The sequence below is a fragment of the Lagenorhynchus albirostris genome, chromosome 21 (assembly GCF_949774975.1).
Source record: "Lagenorhynchus albirostris chromosome 21, mLagAlb1.1, whole genome shotgun sequence".
NCBI lineage: Eukaryota > Metazoa > Chordata > Mammalia > Artiodactyla > Delphinidae > Lagenorhynchus > Lagenorhynchus albirostris.
The window spans coordinates 29,655,105-29,681,933 of NC_083115.1; the positions used below are offsets into that span (position 1 = coordinate 29,655,105).

General features: G+C 41.6%; 1 protein-coding gene and 1 long non-coding RNA gene across 12 annotated transcripts in view; both read left to right on the forward strand.

The window, feature by feature from the left end:
• Positions 1-1,721, forward strand: part of LOC132512547 (uncharacterized) — a 31,239-nt gene extending 29,518 nt beyond the window's left edge. For all 11 annotated transcript variants that reach the window (XR_009538209.1, XR_009538215.1, XR_009538214.1 and 8 more), the window contains one exon: positions 1,393-1,721. This is a non-coding gene — a long non-coding RNA (uncharacterized LOC132512547). The remainder of the gene's footprint in view (positions 1-1,392) is intronic.
• A 6,676-nt stretch (positions 1,722-8,397) lies between these two features.
• On the forward strand, positions 8,398-20,209 carry SPCS3 (signal peptidase complex subunit 3). Its single transcript, XM_060136631.1, has 5 exons — positions 8,398-8,683; positions 10,100-10,173; positions 12,141-12,217; positions 15,334-15,449; positions 16,399-20,209. Exons 1-5 carry the CDS (start codon positions 8,541-8,543, stop codon positions 16,529-16,531), a joined length of 543 nt encoding a protein of 180 aa, XP_059992614.1. The 5' UTR covers positions 8,398-8,540; the 3' UTR covers positions 16,532-20,209.
• The last annotated feature ends 6,620 nt before the right edge of the window (positions 20,210-26,829 follow it).

Consider the following 26,829-nt stretch of genomic DNA (forward strand, 5'->3'; position numbering starts at 1 on the left):
TTGGTAGAAATCCTTTAGGACTTTCTAAATGTGAAGATTCATGACATGGGAGATAGTCCTTGTGTCGGGGTCCCCTCAGTTTTGGTGGTTCTCTAGAAGGACACACAGGACTCACTATACAGTCATGCTCACAGCCAAGGTTTATGACACTGAAAGGATTACAAAACACAATCAGCCGAGGGCAACTGCGCACGGGAAGCCGTCTGCGGGAACCAGGCCCAGACGTCCAGGACCCCCCCGCCCCGTGGAGTCACACAGGATGTGCTCAATTCCTCCAGCTGGGGACCATGACCACATGTGCAGTGCTGTCCACCAGGGGGGCGTTCGACTCAGTGCCCAGGGTTTCTACACAGGAATCGTCATGAAGTCACCCTCTGCCTACCTAGCACGTACCAATACTCCAGACTCTCAGAAGGAGAGCAGGTGTGGCACGAACCACATTGGTTCTACCCACAGTCTAGGGACACTAAGCCGCTTTTATCATTTAGGGGAAGTTTTATACCAGTTCAGGGAACCGTTTACCAGCCGAGTCCCCAGATGCCAGCCAAGGGCCAACCCTGCAAGCAGGCACTTCTAAGCACAGCAGTCTCAGGCCTATTGGGTTAACCCTTCGACACAGTTCCCATAACTATTTTCCCGTTTATATCCATCCCAGATGCAGCGGGCTTTGTTTGCCAGTGGGTATCTAGAAACTTTTCTATACTAAAGAGAACGCAAAGGAGCAAGAAGTAATAAACCTCACCAGGCATGGTCTGAATGTCTGGATCTTACTTTAGAGCTTTGGTGGTCGGCACTCATTATAGCAGGGTCCTGGGCCAAGTCCATACTAGGACCTGATGCCCCAAAGCTGGCCTGAGGCTGACAGCCCTTTCTCAGGCCCCTTTACCTCAGCTGGGACGAGCTTCCTTGGGATGTGTGCGCAGTGATTGCAGTGATACAGATTAGAAGCTGGATTTTCCAGTAGCCAGATGTCTAGCATGTTAGAGATACAGTTGGAACGGTGGGTTTCTGGGTGAGTCTGAGGGGCAGGAAGAGAGAAGAGCTGCCCAGGCTCTCCAACTAAGAGAACGCCTCAGCTTCACTAGCAGCTTCTCACTTTCCTGCAAGGACAGTTGTCTAGATGCTACGAGCAGAGAAGGTGGATAGTAATTGCCTATTCTATCCAAAGAATCCCAATAACTTCCGGATGTCTTTGATTGTCTAGAGAATACGGAAGGACTTCTTGCTTTTCATTTTCCTTGGGAGGGTGACATTTAGCTCCACGGAAACCAAGGGTCTCTGGGATAATTTCCAATTAGCCACCATGCCCCGACCGAGGAGGCGTCATAAACCATGCTGGCCTGTGCACAAGGGGCAGGCAGCTGTGAACCCACGCGCTAACCTCTCACGCAGGCTAACAGTCAGCGCACACAGGTGGGCCAAAGACAGTGGACCGAAAGGCTAGGTTCAAAAAGCCAGCCTGAGAAAGGAGGGCCCGAGACAGGAACGAAGACCCAGAGTGCAAAGCCAAGATGCAAAGAGTGACAACAATGGAAGGACAAAAGTATGGATGAGTGGCTGCTTGGAGGAATGTTCTAGAGGCTGATGATGAACCTTATAAAAGCCCCACAGCCTCCTGAGTGGAAACATTTGCTTCTTTGCTTCATTCCAAGGGCCCTGGGCTGAACGGGTTATTTTCATGTAAGTAACAAGGAAAATAAAGGTACATACTCTAACAAAAATTGAAACATATTCTTGAATTTCCTTAGTGCCATAGGAGTCATGCTTGGAAAAACTTTAACAGACACAAAATGACCTGAAAGCAACAAGTTTTGTTTTGTTTTGTTTAAATTACATAGTTCTTTGTCCCCTCAAATTCCCAGTAAGTGGTTTTCCTTCTGCTTAAGCTTTTTGTTTTTCTGGTTTTCTCTCTTTAAAGAAATGCATAGGAATAGAACTAGAATTATAAGACTGGCATGGTCTATTTAATAGTCATTAACTAAACAAATATCTTGAAAAAAATAGTTTTGAAGCTATCTGTTTGGTTAAACACACATATGATAATATGTACTCCAAGAGGCTCTAGATAGGATATAAAAGAAGTCATAGATCCATGCAATCAAACCTAGGAGGTAAGGGTGACATAGACGATATAACCATAAAAATTTATTATAACATAAAATTAAGTTATAAATTCTGGTTAATGTAAAGAAGTTTCTGAAAAAGTTCAAAGCAGTGAAATCCAGGTAAGTAGAACTTGTCAAGGAATATTTGAAAGAGGCAGGGAAGCCTGAGTTGGAACCTAAAAGATGGGAAGAAAGTGGAGGGGGAGAATAGAAGGGGCGAGCGTTCTAAGTGAAGGGAACGAGAGTTAAGGCACAAGGAGTCTGACAGATCAAGGCACTGGGGGCTAGGGGAGAACGTGAGTGTTGCAGAGACAAATTTGGCAACGTGGGCTGGACTTAGAGCTCTGAGGTCTTGAAAATCAGGCAAGAAAAATCAAGGAAGTGGCAGAGACAGCATTTCACAGCAGAAAGGGGGCTGACAATTTTGGAGAGGCAATTCACAGAGAATACTAATGAGCGATAAACATATTTCATCTGTAACCTTACATTCAGAAATGCAAACTGGCAATCAGCTCAGCATAAAAAACAAAAGCTCCATGGTTGTTAACCGTGCCTGGGAGGGTAAATGGGCACCACCTTTTGAAGGCTGTTTGTCATTTATCGCAATTTGAAACACATACAACTTGTGGATCCACGCACTGGGAGAGAAGTCTTTGAACCTCTGCGTTCACGCATGTTTTGCTGGGTACGCCAACCATGCAAAGCCCTGACTTCTCTTTACTCAGGCCATCTCTCGAGTTGTATTTGCAGCGGGCAACCTTGAGGGAGGAGGTGATGTCTCCCTGCTTACTGCTTGCAGTAAAAGGGTACGTTCCTCAAGCTTAACATTCCTCAGCAAAAATGCAGATGATGTGGGCACAGCTGACATCCGGGCCCTCTGGGTCACCCCCGAGGGACTCGGAGGCCAAGAAGAACCAATTCAAACGTGATGCTCGGGTTGCTTGCTGTGCCACCAGTAACAAAGTCCTTAGTCTCTGACCCACGAGTCTCACATCTCCTGACTTCACCCGTGAAACAGTCCTCCATGAAACTGCATCCATGAAATGCCAGTGAATTGGTGCCAGGACTGGAATTTGGGCTGAATGACTTGATATGGATACTTCCCAGAGTCCTTGGAAATACTCTCAATGTAGTAAAAACCTAGAGGCTATGGATGAAATTGGAGGGAAATTCACAGATGCATCTGCTCCTTCCCTCCATTTGCACTGCCATCGCCTTGATTCACACGCTCATCATCTCATGTCTGAACTACTGCGATAATCTCTCACCTGGTCTACACGCTGGCAGTCTCATTCTTCCCTAAGAAATTACTTATCTACCTAGAGACCCCATGGCCTTTATATTCAAATGAACTAAAATTCCCAAAGGTTCCAACTGTCTCCTGGGTGATGTTCAAACTTATCACCCTGGCATTCAAGCCTTCTACAATTTGTCCTCAGCCTTCATATCCAAGTTAGCTTTCACTTGATACCATTTTACCAATTTATACTTTAAATACTTGTTATTTGCGTATGACATGTATATATCTTTTCTGTGAAAATTCTTCAAAAATATAGTTTATGGATTCAGGGCACCTCAATTCAACTAGAATTTTCTGAGCATCTACTAGGTACAAGGTTCTGTCCTGGACATTGAAAGGGATAGAAAAATGTATGACTCTCCATGATGGACAGTATAATTTATAGTCCCTTTATGAAAAATAGTTCTAACGGGAGTCCTCAGTGGGTCAGACCTATAACACACTCCACTGCAGCAACTTCCTTGGGTAGCCTGGTGCTTCTGGGGCACTTTGCACATCCTGAACAATAGCATATGTGATTGCAATGCTGTCTCTTTAGGCTCATCTGCTTTTTCCACAGCCTAACTGTCCATGTGCACACAGCTTTATTTAAAGTATTCCCTAAGTCACTCCTCTTCCTTCTTCTTGGCTCCATGTTACAGAAGAATAATTATTTGCAAATAAGAAGATGGAGACTTTACCTTTATCCTGTGGTTCTTCCTACTCTTGGAAAATACAACTAAGCATGTCTTCCCCAGTCGACCACTCCCTATTTATTCAAGTGCTGACAAAGCACTCCAGCTGTTCCTCTCATAACTGCCATCAGGTTCTCAGTAGAAATTATCAAAGAGGAGAAGACATTTAGTCAAAAAGTGCTAAACCTTAACTGAGGTCTACAGTATTATTTTAGATAAATAACAGCGTCAATTTCCTCCCACGCAATCTTGGCATTTGACAAGCTAGAACTCCGATCGAAAAGCATTAAGAGGAAAAGAAGAATACTTTATGATGCTAAAGACACCATTCATAATGAAGACATACTGTTACTTAACAAATTGTATAAAGCAGAAAGTATAAAGATGAGAGGAGAAACAGACAAAAACACAATAATTTGGAGACTTTAACACATCTCTCTCAATCCAAGAAAACAAAGATAACAAAACGTTAATAAGGAAATAAAAGACACAGATAACATAATCAATAAGATAGATCTCATAGATATATATCAAGCTCTGTATACCATTAGCAGAAAATATATACCCTTTTCCAGTGCACACTGAATATTCACAAAAGTGACATTTTAGGCCACAAAGAAGACCTCAGTAATCCAAAGAGTAGAAACAACATTCTCTGTCTACATGAAATAAAATCAGACATCAATTTAAAACCATCAAAAGGAAAAAGGTCCCTCCTCCTGGAAATGTAGCTCGTGCGCGCATGCACACACACGCGCACACACACACACACAATTAAGCTACCCCTCAGAAGAGAAATACAAAATTTAAACACAACTGATCAAAAATTTTAGGATACAGCTAAAGTGGTTATCGTAACAATAAAAATGAAAATATGTCAATTAAATATCTAATCCTTAAAGCTAGAAAACCAAGGAAAAGTGGAATGGAAATAGTTGATAATGTTAAAAACAAAAGTTAATGAATAAGAAAACAAAGAACTGTAGATTTAATTAGGAATTGTAAAAGATAGTTCTTTGAAAAAATTCAACAAAGAAAAAATACTAATTAAAGTAATTAAAAAGGGAGAAAGCACACATATAGGTAATTACAATGAACAATCAATAACCATCAAAAAAGAAGAGTAGGTAATTTCTACCCAATTGGGTAATTTCTACCCAATTTTTAAAGAACAATAATCCAAGTCCCACTTAAATATCCTAGTGCATAGAAAAACAAGGAAAACTTACAAATTCATATTCTGAGTATAATATTATGACCAAAAAAAGAAAAACACGGATCAATTTCACTTACGGATATTTATGGCAAAAACTTAAAAGAACAATTAGAAAAGAAAGCCCAAGATCATATTAAAAATTAATTCATCATGGGCTTCCCTGGTGGCGCAGTGGTTGAGAGTCCGCCTGCCGATGCAGGGGACACGGGTTCGTGCCACGGGTCCGGGAAGATCCCACATGCCACAGAGTGGCTGGGCCTGTGAGCCATGGCCGCTGAGCCTGCGCATCCGGAGCCTGTGCTCCACAACAGGAGAGGCCACAACAGTGAGAGGTCCACGTACCGCAAAAAAAAAAAAAAAATTAATTCATCATGACCAAGTGGAGTTTATTCCAGGAATGTGCAATGGTTCAATATTAGGAAATCTGTTCATATAATCCATCATATTAATAGAGTGTCTTAGTTTGTTCTGGCTGCTATAACAAATTACCATAGACTGGGTGGCTTATAAATAACAGAAGTTCATTTCTCACAGTTCTGGAGGGTCAGAAGTCCAAGATCGTGGTGCCGGTGGATTCAGTGTCTGGTGAGAGCCGGCTTCCTGGTTCATAGACTGGCAGTCTTCTCATTGAGTCCCCACATGAAGGAAGGGGTAAGGGACCTCTCTGGGGTCTCTTTTAGAAGGGCACTCATCCTATTCATGAGGGCTCCACCCTTATAACCTGATCACCTACTGGAAGTCCCATCTCTTAATACCATCACACTAGGAGTTAGGATTTCAACATATGAATTTGGGGGGTGGGGTCACAAACATTCAGTCTATGGCATAGAGTTAGGGAGAAAAATTATGCGATCACATCCAAAGATACAAAAAACACATGTGAAAATAATTCAACACTCATTTATGTTAAAGAACACTTCTCAATAAAAAAGGAATTAATGGGTATTTCCTAGATATCAATATGATACACACACACACACACACCACTTACATCACAAAGCCACTATCTTACTTGCTGGAGAAATGAAAGGATGCCAATTATCTCCATTATTGAGGATTTTGTTAGAAATATTAGCTACTGTGATGGACAAGAGAATGCAATTAGAAATTTAAAAACTGGAAAGGAAAAGGTAAAGTGTTCTCTAATGTACATGGTATGATTAAGTATCTAGACAATCCAAAGAAACAATGGGAGAATTACAACAGAATAAGAGAATTCCCCACCCCATCCCTATTCTGCTCCTATCGTGGACTTGCATGTGTTTTTGGAACTCCCAGTCACTCAAGTTCAAGCCATGATGTCATAATAATATTAATTTCACTTGTGCTTTCACAATCTCCTTTCCACCATATTTTGCATACACCCCTATCTAAGCAACTGCTAAATCATAGATTTTTGACTCTGAAATGTCCCTATCGGTCTTTCTTTTTTTTGTCCCTTTGTGGTCAACATCAGGCGCTTACTCTCTATATGTAACTTATAAATGGCTGTCTGTTCAGTGACGCCACTCTTGTTTAACATGTAACTTCTTGTGATATAAGATCCCAACTCCTTGGCCAGGTTTTCTACAAAAGGCCCTTAATATACCTTTCCAGACTCTTTTCCACCTAATGCTTTATACATACATTGTTCAGCTGGACCAGACTGCTGGGTATCTCTTACATAAACCCATACTTGCAGTCCCGTATCTTTTAGAATACTCTCTTTGGACATCAACACCTGTAACAACAAGCATCCCTTCTCTAAGTCATCCTATAATAAGAATACCTAATTGTTTTGTTTATGCACTGTGCTAAGTATTCAATAAATCGTTGCTTTATTGAATAACCTCTGGCTGCCTGGAAGATAAAAATTTAGGGTTTTAACTCAACTAAGGATCTCTCCTTAGTTCATAGTTTATCTGTTATTCATTACTTGGCTTTGCTCCAGTTTAGCAGGGACTTTGCCTTATTAGTCCTGTACTCTCAAAGCCTAGAACTCTACCTGGAACAGTAGGCACTTAGTAATAATTCTAACTGCATGGCTGTATGAAAACTGAGTGATTAATGAATAATGCAAAGAAGCAAGGGCTCAACGATAGACAACGTAAGCCAGCATCAGGATCATATCATCACTTTCTGGTTTGCAGGTATCTCAGGTGTTCGTAAACTCTTCTGGCTTACGGACAGAGAATTTAAAAAAAAATAATTTCAGCGGATTACTGGGCCCTCTGAATCCCATTTTTATAAGTACGAAAAAGCCTCATTGCAAAAGGAACAAAGGTGTTGGCAGACAGTATATTTAAGCTCAGGGATTGGCACTGTATGAACCCTACGGCCCCAAAGGGCCATTATGTATTGAGGGCTTGCTAATGTTAAATTGTAAGTTTATGTATTTTATAGTACATATCTTCTTTATATATGATACATATTAAATATTTTATGTAAATAAAACTTAAATTATACTTCGTGAGACATAGCGATTCCACAGCCACCACCGCCTTTGATCCTAAGGACCTAGTGAGGTCATCCTTTCAGCTCCCCAATACACCTTGTTAAATGGACTATTTAAACTGGGTAGCAGCATCCTTATCGGGTAACACAGCGTTAGCGGCCGCTGGAAGGCAAAGCATTAATAGGAACTGGTCTAAGGTTGGGCGTGGAAAGTAAAGGCTCCCACGCCCTCCCAAAAAGCCGAAGTTCTAACTTTGACCAGGTTTGACAAAGGGGAAGACTCGGCGCTTTCTAAAGCTATGTTTCCAAACGCGACACGTCAGGACACAAACCAAACTACCTGGCCCCGCTGCCGGTTTAAAGTGCAAATCGACGGAACCTAAGCACCCAGAAAGCCGCAGCGCCAGAGCACCTGCCGTAAGGGCGGGGGAAAGGATGGTGGGCGAGCCGCGGGCCGAACGACGGGAAGCCAGCGCCCAGGAGGCGGGCCTTCCGCGGCGAAGCCCCGCCCCTCCGTTGCTGGTCGCTGATTGGTGGCGGCGCCGGGCCGCGAGAGGAGGGGCGGGCCCCCGCGCGGCTCCGGCTCTCCAGTTCGGCGCGTCCCGCCCGCTGGTGGGTGTGTCCAGGCGGCGGGAGCGCGCGCGCTCGCTCTCGTCCGGGGACCGGAAAGGAGGCGGGGCCGCGGCAGCGCGCCCTCACTCCCCCCACCCCGGAACGCTCGGCGCAGGCGGCGCGGCTCGCAGAGAGGTGGACCGCGGCCGGAACGGGGTGCCGGGTGTGCGTGGGGAGCGGGTTTCGGGGCGTCGGCCGCGATGAACACGGTGCTGTCGCGGGCGAACTCGCTGTTCGCCTTCTCGCTGAGCGTGATGGCGGCGCTCACCTTCGGCTGCTTCATCACCACCGCCTTCAAAGACCGGAGCGTCCCGGTGCGGCTGCACGTCTCGAGGATCATGCTGTGAGTACGGCCGGGGTCGGGCGGCGGGGCCGGGCCGGGGCGGGGGGCGCCGAGGCCGGGCTGCCGCGCGAACCCCCTCCCCTCCCCGCCTCCCCGAGCGGCCTTCGCCCCCGGGCGGATCCATGGGGGCTCTCCCTCGACTCCCACCCTCCGCCGCATCTTCCCGGGCTTGCTCTTAAATGTTCGTTTCGAGCGTTGCTCGGGTCGCTGCCTCCGCTTCCTTCCTGTGCCTCACTTCCCTCGCCCGCGCCCGGCCAATAAGGGAGCACCACACCAGCCCAGCGGCCCGCCCGGCCGCACCCCCGCCGGCGCGGGGCTCGGGGTCCCGGGCGCTCCCGGCCCGACTTGCCCACCGACAGCCCCTCCGCGGGGTCCGTCCCCCTCGTCCCGCCGCCGAAGGTACCCGCGGCGCCTGCGAAGTTGGCAGGAGAGGTTTGGATGCCCGGGGAGGAGTCGGCCTCCCAGCGCTCCCAGGCGGCGTGCTTTTAATTTTATTTGTGAAGGGCCAGCCGCTTGAATAAATCTGCGAAAATGCCCGAAGTAGAATTTTGAAATGTCCTTTCGTTAATGCCCATTTTTTATGCTAATTTTTATTCTCTGGCACTTTCTTCGATTCGTAGCTTTTTTTTCCCCCCTGGTTCTCGTGTCCTTCTTATCTGTGCCATCTTCCAACGAAAGCTCCCTCGTCTTCAACCTTAGTTTTATTTCTAAGTCACAAACGCCAACAAGCCAGTCATCTAATGGCTATTCCCCACTTATTTTTTTTTTCCTCCCTGCATTGATGTTTGTTAGGTACTCTTTTTTAGATTCCGGTAGACTCAGGCTGGACATCACGAGCGCTGTCTGCTCTGGGAGGGCTTAGAAGAGGGTGGCTCGTGGTACACACTGAACAGCTGTTAGCTACTGTGAACCTTGAGCAAGCTTCCTACCTTCCTGGGTCTTCATTTCCTTTTGTCTGAAGTGGAAGTAATACCCAACTCGTAGGCCTGTTGTGAGGATTGAGATAATTGTCAAAAACACATAGTGGCCCTGACCCGGACGCATACGTAGTACGTGCTCAGTGAATAGTAGTTGTTCATTTAATCTTGGTTTCCGTACCACCTTGCAGTCAAATGTAATTTTCTTCTACCCAGTCTACCAAATCACTTGACATCGAGTATTTCCACATTCTATGAGCACTTTTTTTCTCCCCCTGGGTTTTGTTAGGGGTTCTTTGAAGGTAAATGAAAATAGCTGAAGACCTACTTCTATAGTGGATTAGAATGTTTCTATTGTCACACTTACCAGTTTCTCTGATTTTTACTTTTTTCTTTGTGGGATACAGCTAGACCCTGTCTTTCACGTATGTAAGGAATTTTGTGAGTTTTGTATGCTGTTATGTTTGAAGGATGGTGAAACTATTATCTTTATTTCTAGAAAAAATGTAGAAGACTTCACTGGACCTAGAGAAAGAAGTGATCTGGGATTCATTACATTTGATATAACTGCTGATATCCTTTTTAGCAAATATTTCATCGCTCTTTCTCTAGTATTACAATGATATACATATTTAGTGATTTGGGGGACAGTAAGTATGTTTATACATTGAATCAGTCAGACCTTGGAAATTTCTATGCCTGTGTTTTCATCAGTATAGTCATGTTAATACCTCCTCGTTCAACCTTGAGAAAACTTGTATTTATAGATTGATGAGTTATTATTGTGTGAACACACTTTAAATTCTTCATAGAAACATTAAATAGATCTAAAGCTATAAGAGAGTTTGAATCTGTATTTAGGAAAGAAGATAAAATTAGATCATTTAAATTAAAGACGGAAGAATGTAACCACTACTCAGCCTACCTAGATGTAACGTTTCATGTACAATCCCCAAGAATATGTCCATGTTTTGTGATAGCAGAGAGAAACATATGTTGAAAAAGTGAATTGCATCTGCTGTGATTCAGAAGGTCATTGTCAAATGATTATTGGTAAACCATATTAGCATTTTGCCATTATCGTTCTTTTTATAAGTACTTTTATAATAAGAGTCAGAGAAATCGTAACAATTAAAAGAGTTATTTAAAATGGACGTGATTTAAATATTTTCTCTTTATTTTGAACTTCCACCTTTTGACACCTCTGGTCACTGGGCCAGTTTAATCTTCTCTTAGGGTCTTAGATTACTATCTTGGCAGCATTGTTACCTGCCACTTCTGGGATCTCATCTGCCTTTTTAAGACCCCAGGATTAAAGTTGGTTATGGAGATTGAACTGTTTGAACTTGTGTAAAGCAACTATCTGAACAGTGGAAGCAGATGATCTACCTGTGGAGTTTACCTGACAAGTCTCTTTACTAGCCTGGAATTATTTTTAACTTGAGTTTTTTAGAAATAAATTACTAGGTTTAGAAGTAGACTAGGAATTAGTTCTGTAGGCACTGTTTTAGGCAATAGAGTACACCATCAGAAAAGTCCCGTGTTAAACTTTTGCTTTTAAGTCTTCATCTCTTTAAAAAAAAAAAATCTAAGCTAGTGAGAGAGTTTGGAGCTAGCGTGAAAGTAGGAACTTTGTGTATGTGGGCAATTCTAGTGAAATTTAATTTCATCATTTGTAGTTTAGATTTTCTTAATATGGCTGCTAAAACTTGAAATTGTACCTGTTTTTATAGAGAGGTATTTAAGGCTTCTGAATTCCAAAATAGTGATTCTTAGTGGATACACATATCTAAGAGTGGAATGTCATGAACATGTAGCTGTTAGTATATAAACGGATATAATAAAATGACTTAACCATTTACATATGATGCTTAATGAAATCCAAACATTAACTCAGTTCATTTCTCAGTGACACACCAGTCTTGTAATTAATCCTGGTGAGTTTTTTTCACTTGGGTGCAAACTAATGAAGCCAGATTGGTTCAGCTGTGTACTCTTACTAAAGCACTTCATGGGTTGAGACATTTTGATCTCTACTGGCATATGTCCAAAAATAATATGTACAATTTACCGTACTTGGTTTAATTACTTGAGCCTGGTTCACTTTTGCTTAACATTAAGTTATATTGTGGTGATTGGTTATACTCAGAACTCCAGTGGAATCATATGTGCTTGAAATACTAAGTCCTCTTTCTTTTAGACTTAGTGGGTTGATTTTACAGAAAACGAAATTTTGTATTTCTCGGTTAAGTTTGTATTAATTGAAGTATCTCAGGTAGTAATGCTTAGAGGAGCAGGGCAGGATACTGATAATCTCACTGATATTTTTTGACTTTGGAATGAGCTGGATTTTACAGTATATCATCTTCTATATATTTTTATTAAATTAGAGGCCCAGTATGTTTCTGGGCCACCTCTCCTTTTTTTTTTTTTTTAATTTTAGTATCAGTATTGCTATGAATAATTAATTTAAGAATAACTAAAATCTGTTTTAAAGTTGTGTGCTGCTTTATGATTTATATATCCCTTAATTTATATACATCTAGAAAATATATTTGATTGGAATGTTAAGCAGTTGTTTCTTTATTTATCAGCCGAATATTCAACAAAAAATAATGTAAGTATATGTATAGAAGTATTTTCATAGATATTTAAAACCTCATTCTTTAGAAAAGAATATAAATTTTATATATTCGAAATATCTGACCTGAGTAATTTAGTAAATATCACAAGCCCATGGAAAGGTGACTCTACTAAGAAAACTTTATCTCCTTTGGTAGCTTCTGTCTTTCTTGTTTTTCTGTCTGCTTCTACAGCCCCCCTGCATTGTGGTTCCCGAGAGTGGGGTGCAAGCAAGGTAATGCCTAGATATATAAGGAAAACAATTAAGAGCTACTATTTCTTTTCTTATGGATCTAAGAAGAGTTGCCAGATTTTCAGTTTGTTCAGCGTTTTACTTGGCGTTAGGATGCAGTGGCAAGTTGCAAGCTCCTCGTGTGCCACGCCGGAAGCCAAAAGTCCATTTATGTATTTCTCAATTTAGAATAAGAGGGAAAAGATGTGAAATTTTACTGATACTCTATGGACTGACACTGATACTCTACTCGGTCCTTAAGTCACACGCCTCCTAAAACATGCACCTTCTCTGGAGGAAGAGGGGGAATTCTGTAGGGCAAGCGGTCAGCCTGCTGCATACATGTGTCCGTTCACTTTCAGCATTTTGCAAAGTTGTGCAATGTGTACCCAATTGAGTAGATTATATCATCTAGTTTTAAATAAACTAATCCTCACAAATGGAAAAATGGTTAAAAAATTCTTTCAAAGAAATTAGAGATTGAAGAGAATGCTAACGGTCCAGACACGTGTGAGCGACAGGAAAATGGCCGAGCTGACAGCCACGTTAAAGGATTAAAAAAAAAATCAAAGAGATCTAATAAATAGTTGGCTGAGAACAATTTAGCATTAGTCAAGAAGCCTATTTGAAATGCACATTTACATTCACTATCAATAATAATATATCTAACGATAATAGTAATGTGTATCATGTACGTAATCTGTAAATAAAGATGCGTAGTTTGGGTTCAAAATAATTCATTATCAAAAATCTTTGGAGACTGTTTCCAGTGATAAGCTCCAAAAGGATGTTGCTGAACTATGGGTTATGAGTAAATGAGGAGGTCGAATTACTCCTCAGCTAAGTCCTCTTTAAGCTAAGATACTCTCTCCATAGCTACCATTAGAGATAGACGGCAAGATACTTGAATCAGTGAAATTTGTAACTTGTGCTTACAACTCTGTTACCCAGATATGTAATCAAAAACTGTAAAGATAACTAATTTGTGAATCGTCTCTTAGATTATTTTAAAATCCATCTAAATATTTATATTTTTCCTCTTTTAATACATGATGTGAGCTGTTCTGATAGTCTTTTATTAAGCCATATATCTACAATTAATTTATATTGAGAAATACATTACTTTGTTTTGAGTTGTACAGGACTCATCAGTTTGAGCACTTAAAGTAGTCTTTTTAATCTTAAATTAGAGTTGATTAGAAGTTTTATAATTAAAAGCTATTAAACTGTTAGATCAAAACCTATTATAACATTATTAAAACTATTATTTTGTGACTGAAATTTATTAGTCCAGTCTGATTTAGAGCTTTTGTTGCAGATAAGAGTAAGGGTTAAAATATTTATATAGCATATTGATAAAACAGAAATCTTCTTAGGTCCTAAAAGTGTAAGGTGAATGATTCTGGTATGTGCATTAACTCCAAAAGGTGAAATCTGTGGAATCAAAATGTGCTTCTATGTTGTTTTTACCTGAGTTACCCTTATGTTTTGTTATCAGCATAGCCTGAGGTAATTCGTAGTGAAGAGATGAGTCTACTTCTGTATTGTATTTGAACTGTATATTCATTTTCAAGGGATGACAAATGAATCAACTTTATTTGTTGATTGGTTTGATTAGTTAACTGGAATCATTAGCACTTCAATTCTTTGTATATTTATTTTGAGCACATCTTTTATGGAGGATACTTTGTTGGGCAGTAAGAATATTGGGTTGAATAAGTTTTGATCCCTGCCCTTGAGAATCAACAAAGCGTTAAACAGAAAAAGCTGCTCTTTAGATAAGAGTGACAGCTGTAAGCACAAGTATTCTACAAGTTTCAGCAAGTGATCCAAATAAATACGTCACCTTCTTGGTGATGGATACACCTGGGCAGATTCATCACCCTGATTTACTCCAGCATGGCTGGTAAGTTAATACAGTTGGGAATTTGACAGATCACTGCTTTGGTGAATGAATAAATATACATAAAAAGTCATTTTACTTTGGCATATCTTTGATTCTGTGTTCTTCAGTCTTGATGTTTCTGTTTAATGTTGGAGGGATTAAGGTGAAGATTTGAACCCCTTTTTAGAAATTAACTGTTCCACGTTTCTTTTTAGTTAATGCTGAGCAGTTGGCCTCACAAGCTAATGGATGGCAGCTTCATAAGAGCACATTTCTTGGCATTTAGAAGTGGTTACAAATGTGCTTTTTCTCCATTTCGTAACTCTAATTTTCCAAACGAAACTTGCTTATGATATGTCAAAGCAGTGGCTTAAAAGAATTGTCTGACTTCTGGGATTTTGCCAGTAAAACAATAATGTGCCTATGTTTCCTTAAAGGAAAAAAAAAAACCTAAAAAGTCTTCATTTCTTTAGTGATGCCTTGATAATTTAAAAACCTTGGAGATATATAAATTTTCATGAGATAATCTAGCAGTAGTGACCTGTATTAGCAGTGTGATCTACAGGGATTAGTTCTCTCTGTTTCCCTGGCACCATGTAGTGTCTACAGGGTTGGAGGGTCTCAGAAATTTTACAGGGAAAAGTGATTTAAAAGAATGCTTCCCTTCTAGGGATTCTAGTGCCTTCTATTTCTCCTAGGGCCTTACTCTGGAGAGCACATAAGTCTAAAACCTTGCATTAAACTTTGAGGGCTCTAAATAATACAGTTGCCTTGGCAAAAGGGGTGATTTCCTTTAGGGAAGTATCTTTCTTTTGTCCAGAAGTTTCACTCCTGTGTCTATCCACTTGTTACCATTTTGTCTGCTTTAAGATTTTAGCAGTTCCCTCAAAGCTGGATTCATTCATATAAATTAAACTCTTTGCTTAACATACTTCTGAACTGACAGAGATGCTATATCTGTTGAATTATCTAATTAATTTTTATTTTAATGTAGGCTCTGAACCAGGTTGTTCTGTGGGACAAGATTGTTCTGAGAGGTGATAATCCAAAGCTGCTGCTGAAAGATATGAAAACAAAGTATTTTTTCTTTGACGATGGAAATGGTCTCAAGTGAGCAATTCTTTGTCATTTTTTACGTGTGATGTTACATGAAGGGGAGAGAAAGACGTGATGTGTTTTTATTTTAAAGAAAAACAGCTAAAAAGAAAAGTTAAGAAAGAAAAGTATTTATACAGATGTGAACTGGAAGATGGGGTAGAAATAGTACCGTGCAAACCCAGGTCTAAAAAAGTGCCCAGTTCTCTCGCATTATGGGAACTGTAATGGTGAGACGAGGAGGGCCTGGGGCTTCTGCCCTTAAGGGTACAAGGAGCCTGGGCTGCTGGCCCGGGAGTGGGACTGTCGTCAAAGGGCTCCTTCGGGGGTGTCAGAGGAGCCTGCCTGGGAACCTGAACGAGGAAGCCGCGTGTTGGTCTAGGAGTTGATACTGAAGTTTCTAGTTTCGGTTCACTTAATCTCTCTGAACCTCAGCTTCCTTTTATACAAAATGAAGGAATTAGAACGATTGATCTTTTGGGTCAGTTTTAGCTCTTAAGCTCTGCGGGTCAACTTTGGAAAGGATTTTAGGGGAGAGCTATTTTAACCAAACCTGGTTTTGTAGATGAAAAGTTTCCAGCCCTGAGAGAGTTTGATTGATTCAGGTTTGCCCATCTGGATAATGATAGAATTAGGTTTCAAATCATCGTCTTCTGATTTCTAGCTCAAATCTCTCTGTTTTCTGTGTTTTACTCATTTAAGCGTTTTGGTTGATGGCTCGAATAACTGTGACTTAAGTGACTTGAGGAGGGTCATTATGGGGGACCTGCAGTGAGAATGCTGCTGTTTCCCAGCATCATCTCGGATCTCAAACGACTTGAGAAGAACTTGTGTGTAGATTAGAATTCCAATTAGGAATAGCTGGTTAAAAATAAAGTATTTGATACCTCAGTGCTTGAATTAAAATGTTTTTATTGAACTACAAATGTTTCTGCTGACATCTGTTTATTATATCTTTTTATAGGGGAAACAGGAATGTCACTTTAACCCTATCTTGGAACGTTGTACCAAATGCTGGAATTCTACCTCTTGTGACAGGATCAGGACATGTATCTGTCCCATTTCCAGATACATATGAAATAACAAAGAGTTATTAAATTATTCTGAATTTGAAACAGCATATTTTTGTACCTAATGAATTGTATCTTGTTTATCTCTTCCCTTGCATCTTTATTTGTTTTGGGTTGTTAACTTTTTTTTTTTTTTGGGTGTAAGAATGAACATCAAAAGGCATATTTGAAGGGAAAGGTTAATGTACTACTTAATTTTCCAAACAAAAACAAACAAAGGCCATCAGAGTGGAGTATTATAAGAATAAGACAGCCACATGAGAAGGATTTGTGAAATATTTATATTTGAAGTATTCCCTGTATTTCCATTATTCTTTATGGAATATGAAGTGAGCATGAAGGGTAGTTAAAACTTTCAGGTGCCTGTGGAGTTATAAGAACTCTATTTATGCCTTGCATTTATGCAAGTTCACATTGGATGTGATTTAGAAGCAGACATTCTCTATTACCTCTTTTAGGGTATGTCTGAATACTGGAAAAATTAATACAATTGTTGGTGAGAAGCCTGGTTTACAAAATAGCGAAAAGTGATGAATTTTATTCCGTTTGTCTTAGGAATGCCCACAATGCTTGTTTTTCTGACAGGTGACTAGCAACTTCCTCCACTAAAGACTAAATACCTCTTTATATGCTGTAAATCATTCTAAAATCATTTTAAAGTCTCTTAACCAAATGTGTGTCTTTCAGTGCTTTCTCTAAAAAAGTTCCTTGGTATTATATCTTTGTGTGATTCTTTTTTTTTTTTTTTAACATTGCCATTGGACGTTGAAAATGTTTGCATGGTTTATCTAGTGAGCATGCCTAGTGCCACGGAGTGGTAATTATTTAATTATTTTTCTAGGTCCACATTTGAATAATTATTGGGGGTAATAATAATTGATATGTGTTGGTGTGCATTTCCATTCACAGGCGCTCATATATTTTACTGTATGTGATCCTCAGTAATCTAATGAGGTAAGTAGTGCAAATGTTAGCTCTTTGCAGATAAAGAAACAGACCCAGAAGTTTGTGGAATTGCTTCAAGGTTATTACATAGCTAGCAAGGAAGGGTGTTAACCCTTGAACTCAGATCTGATTCTTTAAGCATATCCTTTTTTTATACCTCCGATTACAGACTAGTCAAAATTCACTTATATAATTTTTATTATATTTTTTATTACCCTGGATGCCCTTTCTATTACCTAGAAGAGATTTCCTATCCTGTGTGGAAATGACTAATTTTCAAGTTGCCAACAATTTATATAGAGGTTAATATCTCACTCATTCTCTGCAGAAGTTAATTATACTCATGTTAAAAGTATAAGAATCCAAATGTATGTAAAAACTATTTAGAGCTTGATTATATGATCATATTTAACATGATTCTTTTCTACAGTGGGCAAATAAGCGTCCTCAAGGGAAGCAACTGCAAATCAGTCCCCCTAAGAGCAAGACCACACACGTACTGCGTCATCAGCAGTAACCAAAAAGGGCTAATATCTTCTAAGAGTAGCTTACATTAGTGGCTTAACATTTGTTATACTTATTTCATATGAAATACATCTCCGTTTAATTGCATTGGTTGGAACAGCTCTTACCTGTAAGGGTGTGTGTTCTGTGAAGGTTAGTTGAAGGTCAGAAGTACAGTATCATGAATGCTAGACTGGGTTTGGATCCCAGCTTTTTCATTAAACTTTTCAGGGTCTCCGTTTCTTTATCTGTAAAATGCCAGAGTTGGACTAGTTAGCTTAAATAGTAGTTCTTTTATACCACACACGTCTGTAAAATTTGTTGGATCCGTTTGGCAGAGAGATTGAACAGAAAAGCACCTCAGTAATGTGACGGCAGCCAGATGATTGAAAGACAAGTCAACACATAATTCATATTGATCTGACTTTACTTCTGTTAGATTTTACACCTAGAAGATTTAACTTCTTACATAGTTTGTACAAACTTAAAATCTGTCGGCATCAAAGCTTAAAAGTTGGGTGTGTTCTCCTTGAGGCGGGTACACGTAAGAAGCCTGCAGCCTTAGCCAGACCCGGGGCTGGTTTAGGTGTTCATGGGCCTCTGCATGCGTGGATCTGTGTTTGCTAGAGATGAATGTGGAAATTTACTCCAGTTCCTGTTCAGTCCAAGCCCACCCACTTTTTGGAGTTCAGTGAAAAAGGGGAGTAGAAAGGCCCCCTAGCACAATGGATGCGTTTGCTTTTACTCACTAGCTAAGGGAAGCTGCTCAGGACAAGAATGCGCCAACATGGGAATAAGAAACCTCCCTCTCAGGAACTCACTTTTGGGTATGCACAGATTTGTAAGTTCACTGTAATTCTGCACGAAGATGGACCTGTATTCAGTTGATAACCATATCATCAACCTCAGCGTCAGTGTTTTCAAGAAGTCTTAGAAAGTCTCCATAAAGACCCAAGGCTTCACACTTTTTTTTTTTTTTTTTTTTGCGGTACGCGGGCCTCTCATTGTTGTGGCCTCTCCCGTTGCGGAGCACAGGCTCCGGACGCGCAGGCTCAGCGGCCATGGCTCACGGGCCCAGCCGCTCCGCGGCATGTGGGATCTTCCCGGACCGGGGCATGAACCCGTGTCCCCTGCATCGGCAGGCGGACTCTCAACCACTGCGCCACCAGGGAAGCCCCCGGCTTTACACTTTTAATTAGAAACATCGGAGCCCAGGGATGATCCTAGGAAGAGAATAACTGCAAGACACTCATCTAAAGTAATTATGTTTAGAAATGAGTTAATTTTAAGATGTTGTGCTTACATGCTCCTTTTCTCTAGCAGTTTAACCTAGACAAGCAGCTGTATCAGTGATTCTATTCCCCCAGTTGATTACATTTGGTTCCTTTATGCTGAAAGGAAGATAACAGAAAACTTCAGAAATTCCTTATGGTGTAATAGGAAAAGGGGGTTATTTTGAGCTTCTGATTTTGGAAGTATTTTACAGCTCTTTGGTGGGTCTGGCAACTAAGAGATAGGCTTGAAGGCCGCAAGGAACGTTTGTTCACTGTTCTATCTAAAGCTTAATGAGCTAAAGCTTTGGGTCTTTGGGGGTATAGGTTAACGGAGGTGTTATTTTATAATGCTTTGACTTGACCTGAAATGAGTTTATGGGAGGGAAAAAACCATAAGCTGTGAATTTTGGTAGTAAACGTGTCCATTTCAGATGCTTCCCTTGCTTTTAGCAGGCAGTCTGTGTACCTTTTATGTGACTGCCAGTGGTTTAAAGAGATTTGTTTCAAAAAGTGGTTGCATGTTTTGATGCAATTTGGGAAACTACTTTACAAATACAGATTCATAAGAAAAAATCCATGAAAATACTGAAGATATGTTTGAGGATTTTCTTAATTGCAATAAATATTCAGCATTTTTCTAATGAAAGTGAATTTTGTTTATGAGTAAAAGTATGCATTTTACAAGGCTTTCCGATTGATGCTTTCTTTTATGTGAAGCTGCTGCACTAAGAGAAAATGGCTGAAACCAAGTCTAGTAACCTTGAGGTGGTTTTCTTCCCCCCCCACCCCCTTTTTTTTTTTTGGTGGGGTGGGTCAGGGGAGGTCAATCACACCTAAAAGATCTTCTCCAGAGACTGCACTCCTATACTAGACTGTAAGCTCTCCGAGGGCAGTCTTGTGGGTTTATCTTTGTATCTTGCCCAGCGCCTAGCAGAGTGCTTTGCACATAGCAGGCGCCCAATAAATGCTGATGGTGAACGAAGTCATTGTCTCTGTAATGTGGCCAGACGGTGGGGACTGCCCCGCAGTGAATGCTCTCTGTAAGGGCCGCCTTTGTCATTCTTGAGCTCCTGGTGACGTTAGATCTGATTCTTCTTCCTTCTTTTCACGCCTTGGGACAACCTGGGCTGGGCTAGTGCCGCTCTGGTTGCCAAGACCTGGGTTCTCCCAGTGCCAGGCTTCTGGTGAGAGCCAAGGGGTAGTGACTGGTTGAGAAGATGGATAAAGTAACACTAGAAAGTCACCACACAGACCTGAGTTTAAAAACTCTCAAGATGCCTGTGCAGCTCATGAAGAACCGGGTCAGAACAGACAGCTGGCTCCATTTGAAAGTGTGGCGGGCCCGGCCTCCCAGCCTCCCGGGCGTGTCGGCGGTTTTGGGTCGCTGCCCTCGCACTCCTGACCCCTGGGACGACCCTGTGAGCCCACTGAGTTGCGGGAACCCTGCTTTTTCTTTCTGTTTCTCAAAAGAATGTTTCCCAGTGAACTCAGACAACTGAAACGATAGAAATACTCCCTCAAAAGAACATGAATTTAGAGGGCAACTTAGTTATATTGAACCTCAGTGTATTTTATCTGGGACGACACAAGAGGTGAGCTGGGTTTTGGTTTTGTTCTCTCTGAACCTGGGCAATGCTGTGTCAGAACTTCAGTCCTTAGACATTTTCTCTCGGCTTGATGTGTTAAAGCGAGGATTCTGGCTCCTGTAGCCTGTTGCCTGATGAGTGCGTTATCCCTGTAGAAGGAAAGCGGCCCTGTCCGTAGGTGAGCCTCAGTCTAGCTGACCTCAAGTAGCTTTCAGCCAGGCCTTTCCTTCCCACTGGAGAGGGGCAGAGAGGTATTTCCTTGTTGGAATATGTGTGGTTGATGCATATCCCACTGGTACATCTGGTGAGTGTGCTTGGGATTACGGACCTGGGTGTTAAAAGGTAGTTAGTGGTAAAACCCATATTCAGACCCTGGCGTCTGCACCGGAGCTGAATGCCCCTCCGTACAGGCTGTGCTGTTTCGCCAGAAACACGGGGTGATCATAACTTTCTTCCAGAAGTGCTGGGAGAAGTAAATACGTGTGGGAACAGGACCTCCTGGGATTCCTGGCACATGGCAGGTTTTTATTACTTCTGCGAAATGTAGGGCATGTAGGGGAGTTGAGGGAACAGGGCCGAACAGTTCACAGACTTTAAAGTCTCTTAGCAAAGATGCAGGGTTTTTTTCTTTTACCTATAATGGTAGGACAACTTAGGTAGTTATTTCATTTGATGCAAAACACTGAGTCTTGCGCCAATGTTTTTCACCTAAGAATGGAAAAAGTCACTTAGCTTCATCATGAAGATTAGTTGATTAATGATTGTGAAAAGTATAGAAAACTTTACCCTCATTTTAACCATCTGGAATAAGAAAGGCCAGGGAAAAAACAAGGAATAAAGCTGACTGGAAGTTGGTGAGACAAAACGCACCGACGACGAAGGGGAGGTGGATTTATTCTGGCCCTTGCAATGGGGAGAACGTCCATTTCTGCAGAAGGGTTTCTCAGAAGAGGAAGGAGGCTTGGGTTTCTTAGAGACAGAGAGATAAGAGAGTCCTGCGGAGGTGGGGTGGATGCTGTTACTTCTCAGAACATGCGGGCTTGGTGGGCAAGGTTCTGCTCTCAGAAAGTCCAAGGTCGGGGGCTTCTTGACCACTGCTTCCTTCTGGGCGCACAGGGTGCAGGAAGGATTCAGCACTGTCATTGGTTTGGGGAGAGCTAAGAAAACTGCAGAGTCCTCTAGTGGAACAGCATCACCGTGCGTCGGTATCCAGGAGGTTACAGAGGTCAGGGTAACATGTCAGAGGCCTCATCAGGAGAGGAAGCACCCCCAAAGAGATGCGGAACCTGAATCAGGTCTATCTTCCATTATTTGTCACTTTCAACTTAAAGACTGACAGTTCACTGACCACCAGCTCTTTACACTTGATTATACTGTAGCAATCAAGAAATCAAACATGTATTTACTCAGCATCTTTTCTACCAAGTTCGAAGTATTTATTTTTATTTAAAATCAGTGCATTGTATATTCTTATTTCTCTCCATTAGTCATTTGTCTACTTAACAATCCCTGATCACCCTTCTGGTAATGAGCTACTGCTCTCATTATGTAGACTGCTCACAGGTTCTAAAAGTTGTCCTTTGCCTGCCCATCCCTGCTAATTAGAAATACATTTCTGGTAAGTAACCTAACAGTCATTCCAGTTTTGCAAAGGGTGTTGGTTAGGAAGGAGGCTAAATATATTGTCTAAAGGCCTTTATTAATCCTTCAAAACATTATTACGGTTCACTGGAAGTTTCAAAGCTAGCAGAGACAAGCCCTCTGTGCCCTTAGTCGCAGCGCCCCCTGTGGCGGCGTCTTACATGACTAGGTCCGTATCGGAGCCTGCGAACTGGCACAACCCACGGGCCTTGCGCAGACCTCACCAGTCGCACTTCACTGATCTGTGTGCAGCATCTGTAACGGCCAGACACCGCGCTTGCGTACACCCGGGGGTGGAGTGATGTGGTCATACAGACAGCATCTCAAACACTTTACGTGTTCTTGGGAAGTTTGTTTTTGTTTTGTTTTTAGAGTAAAGCCGGGAGTCCTCAGCCCTGCCTTTAAAATGTTTCCGGTTATAGAGTCAGGAGGTAAAATATTGTAATCGCAGTGATTACTCATGACAGAATAAACACACTAAAGTGGGTGGGAGGCGGGGGGCACACGGCACACGTCACGTTGAATCACGCAGCCAAGATTCTCCTCCTGACGGTGCAGTGGGCCGGGAACCGCACTGCATCTGCGGAACCGTGTCCAGGCTCAGCGCAGCTGGCTGCAGTGCAGCGGCCGACCCTGGTAGGACCCCTCAACCAGAGACATGCTCGGACTCCAAGGGAAAACGTAAAGTCATCCACATAATTTCTGGAAAAACAGATGGTTTTATCCAACAGGTGATCTTACCTGTCTGTTTCTGTGACATAGTCTTGGAGCTGCATCAAGTGCTAAATCTGGTGATGCTGAAGGGCTTCCAGGATAAAATGTGAGCTGTATTATCTGGCTGGGATGACTCCAGGAGGCCAGAAGGACCGATCTTCCAAATCCAAGGCCTCCTGTTGGTCAGTCCCCTTCCAGGAAGGCACATTCCGTGAGAAAAGGTCTCCAGGGCAACCTATGAAAGGCAGTGGGTCTATATCGGTACCTGTGCTTTTATGACACACTCCTGCCACACACATAAAATTGCAAGTGAAGTTTCACAAAATAATACTTTGGGCTATAGGCATATGCTCACTTACCCTTCCATGTCATTAAAAGAAAACAAAAAGATGGTCATGACCTAGTTAATCAATTTCAAGACTCCTTGTTTAAAAAAAGTTCAAATTGTAATAGGAATCAAGAAATTGAGTCTACAATATAACAATTTCATAATAACAGCTACAGTTTACCTGTTATATGCTAGGTGATTTATAAACATCAGCAGCAGCCGTAACATTCCTGGGAGTCATTCATCACTCAGCAGACGTTTACTGTGCTCCTGTTGGCCACAGGCACTGCTCTAGTCGCTAGAGACGGAGCAGCGATCAAAGCAGAAAGAACAATGTCCGCTCTCATGGAGCTCACCGTCTAGTGGGGAGAGTCTCTAGCAAACACATGAAGTAAGATGCATTTTGTGTCATAATAAGTACTATGGAGAAGAAGAATCGGGGAAGGGGGATAAGGCTGATACCTGAAGGAGATGAGAGAATGGACTTCAGGGTGTCAGATAGAGGAGAAATCCTGACCCCGGGAGTAGCAAGGGCCAGACTCCGAGACAAGGATTCTTGGCTCATCCAAGGAACAGGACTGATGTGGGATACAGATGTGGAGAAACAGGTTCAGGAAACTTAGCTCAAGGTCAGACTAGGAGGGGTTCTGAACACAGGTCTAGCTGGCTCCAAAGTCCATTACAATGTCCATCACCAGGACAGAGAACACTAGTTACTGCACATCTACTACGTGTCATCCATCCTCTTACTCAGCTTTATCTATGTGATGGTTGCCTCTCATTTTCTGGTGAACTACAGGAGTCAGGTACCCCTGGCTAGAAATCACACAATAAAGAGCTTGTTAATAGAAGACACTCAGGCCCAACAAGCTTTACGAAGATTAATAGGGGAAAGAAGCAAATATATATCCAGTGCATCACTGTTTTAATTATTTAGTGAGATGGCATAAGAGAATAATTTTCTATATATATTCATATATTTTCATATAAGAACTTAATATAACTCATTCATATAATTTCCTATATATTTATTCATCTTCTACGTGAAATATTTTAAGTTCAGTGTAACCTATGAAATCACTAGAGAGGGAAGTAATTTTCATCAGTACAATTTTCCCAATTTCTTGGTTTTAAAGTTAATGTTTTACAGTAAGAAGTGTTCATGTCCAGTAATTTCACAGACAGCTTTCAGCTGGGCACTGTGCTCTATGCAAGGTCTACACCTTGGTGCCTGGTTTTTCTCAAATGAGCCTCTTTTGCTGATTACTGGGGCTTTGGTGCCCCCTGGTGATAGAGCCGAGAAAAACAAGTACTAGGTCTCCCGCATTCCATGCTGCCTCGTGTTGCGGCCTGATGGGTACGATTTACAACACGGAAACGCATAAAGAAAAATGACCCACAGGAAAGTGCACTTGTGGGTTCCTTTAGTCTTGCGTCACACAGAACTTGCCAAAAGCTGTGAGAGGGTTAAGGTAAGAGAAAGCAATATCTAATCTCATGAACAGACGAGGCTCGAAACCAGTGGCGTGGAAAAAAATAACTCTTAAGAGTGGGACTAAGGGAAATAAATCAGTCTTATCGCAAATGTGTGCATACTGCCAATAAATCCACTCCTGCTGAAACAAGACAAGTAAATTTTTAAAAGTTATTGAAAACCAGATGAAAAACAAACCCACTAACAGGATGAAAAAATGGTATTTTCTGGGCAATCTGAACTACAAATTGTTTGGCAACAGTAGATGGTGTGGCTCCACAGTAGACAGTTTCCAGTCATTTTGCTTTCATCCTTATTATGTCCTTGTGTTTAAGGATGTCTCTTTTAAATAGCATAAAGCTGGATTTTAAAATCCAATCTGATGCTCCACATCACGAATCATTAGAGAAATGCAAATCAAAACTGCAATGAGGTATCACCACACCAGTCAGAATGGCCATCATCAGAAAATCTACAAACAGTAAATGCCGGAGAGGGTGTGGAGAAAAGGGAACCCTCTTGCACTGTTGGTGGGAATGTAAATTGGTGCAGCCACTAGGGAGAACAGTATGGAGGTTCCTTAGACATTTCTCCAAAGAAGATATACAGACTGCCAACAAACACATGAAAGAATGCTCAACATCATTAATCATTAGAGAAATGCAAATCAAAACTACAATGAGATATCATCTCACACCAGTCAGAATGGCCATCATCAAAAAATCTAGAAACAATAAATGCTGGAGAGGGTGTGGAGAAAAGGGAACACTCTTGCACTGCTGGTGGGAATGTGAATTGGTTCAGCCACTATGGAGAACAGTATGGAGGTTCCTTAAAAAACTACAAATAGAACTACCATATGACCCAGCAATCCCACTACTGGGCATATACCCTGAGAAAACCATAATTCAAAAAGAGTCATGTACCAAAATGTTCATCGCAGCTCTATTTACAATAGCCCGGAGATGGAAACAACCTAAGTGCCCATCATCGGATGAATGGATAAAGAAGATGTGGCACATATATACAATGGAATATTACTCAGCCATAAAAAGAAACGAAATTGAGCTATTTGTAATGAGGTGGATAGACCTAGAGTCTGTCATACAGAGTGAAGTAAGTCAAAAAGAAAATGACAAATACCGTATGCTAACACATATATATGGAATTTAAGAAAAAAAATGTCATGAAGAACCTAGGGGTAAGGCAGGAATAAAGACGCAGACCTCCTAGAGAACGGACTTGAGGTTATGGGGAGGGGGAAGGGTGAGCTGTGACAGGGCGAGAGAGAGTCATGGGCATATACACGCTAACAAACGTAGTAAGGTAGATAGCTAGTGGGAAGCAGCCACATGGCACAGGGATATTGGCTCGGTGCTTTGTGACAGCCTGGAGGGGTGGGATAGGGAGGGTGGGAGGGAGGGAGACGCAAGAGGGAAGACATATGGGAACATATGTTTATGTATGACTGATTCACTTTGTTATAAAGCAGAAACTAACACACCATTGTAAAGCAATTATACCCCAATAAAGATGTTAAAAAAAAAAAAAGAATGGAAGTCTTCAACAAATTAAACATTAAAAAAAAAAAAAAGCTAAAAATAGAACTACCATACGACCCAGCAATCCCACTACTGGGCATATACCCTGAGAAAACCATCATTCAGAAAGAGTCATGTACCACAATGTTCACTGCAGCTCTATTTACAATAGCCAGGACATGGAAGCAACCTAAGTGTCCATCGACAGATGAATGGATAAAGAAGATGTGGCACATATATACAATGGAATATTACTCAGCCATAAAAAGAAACGAAATTGAGTTATTTGTAATGAGGTGGATAGACCTAGAGTCTGTC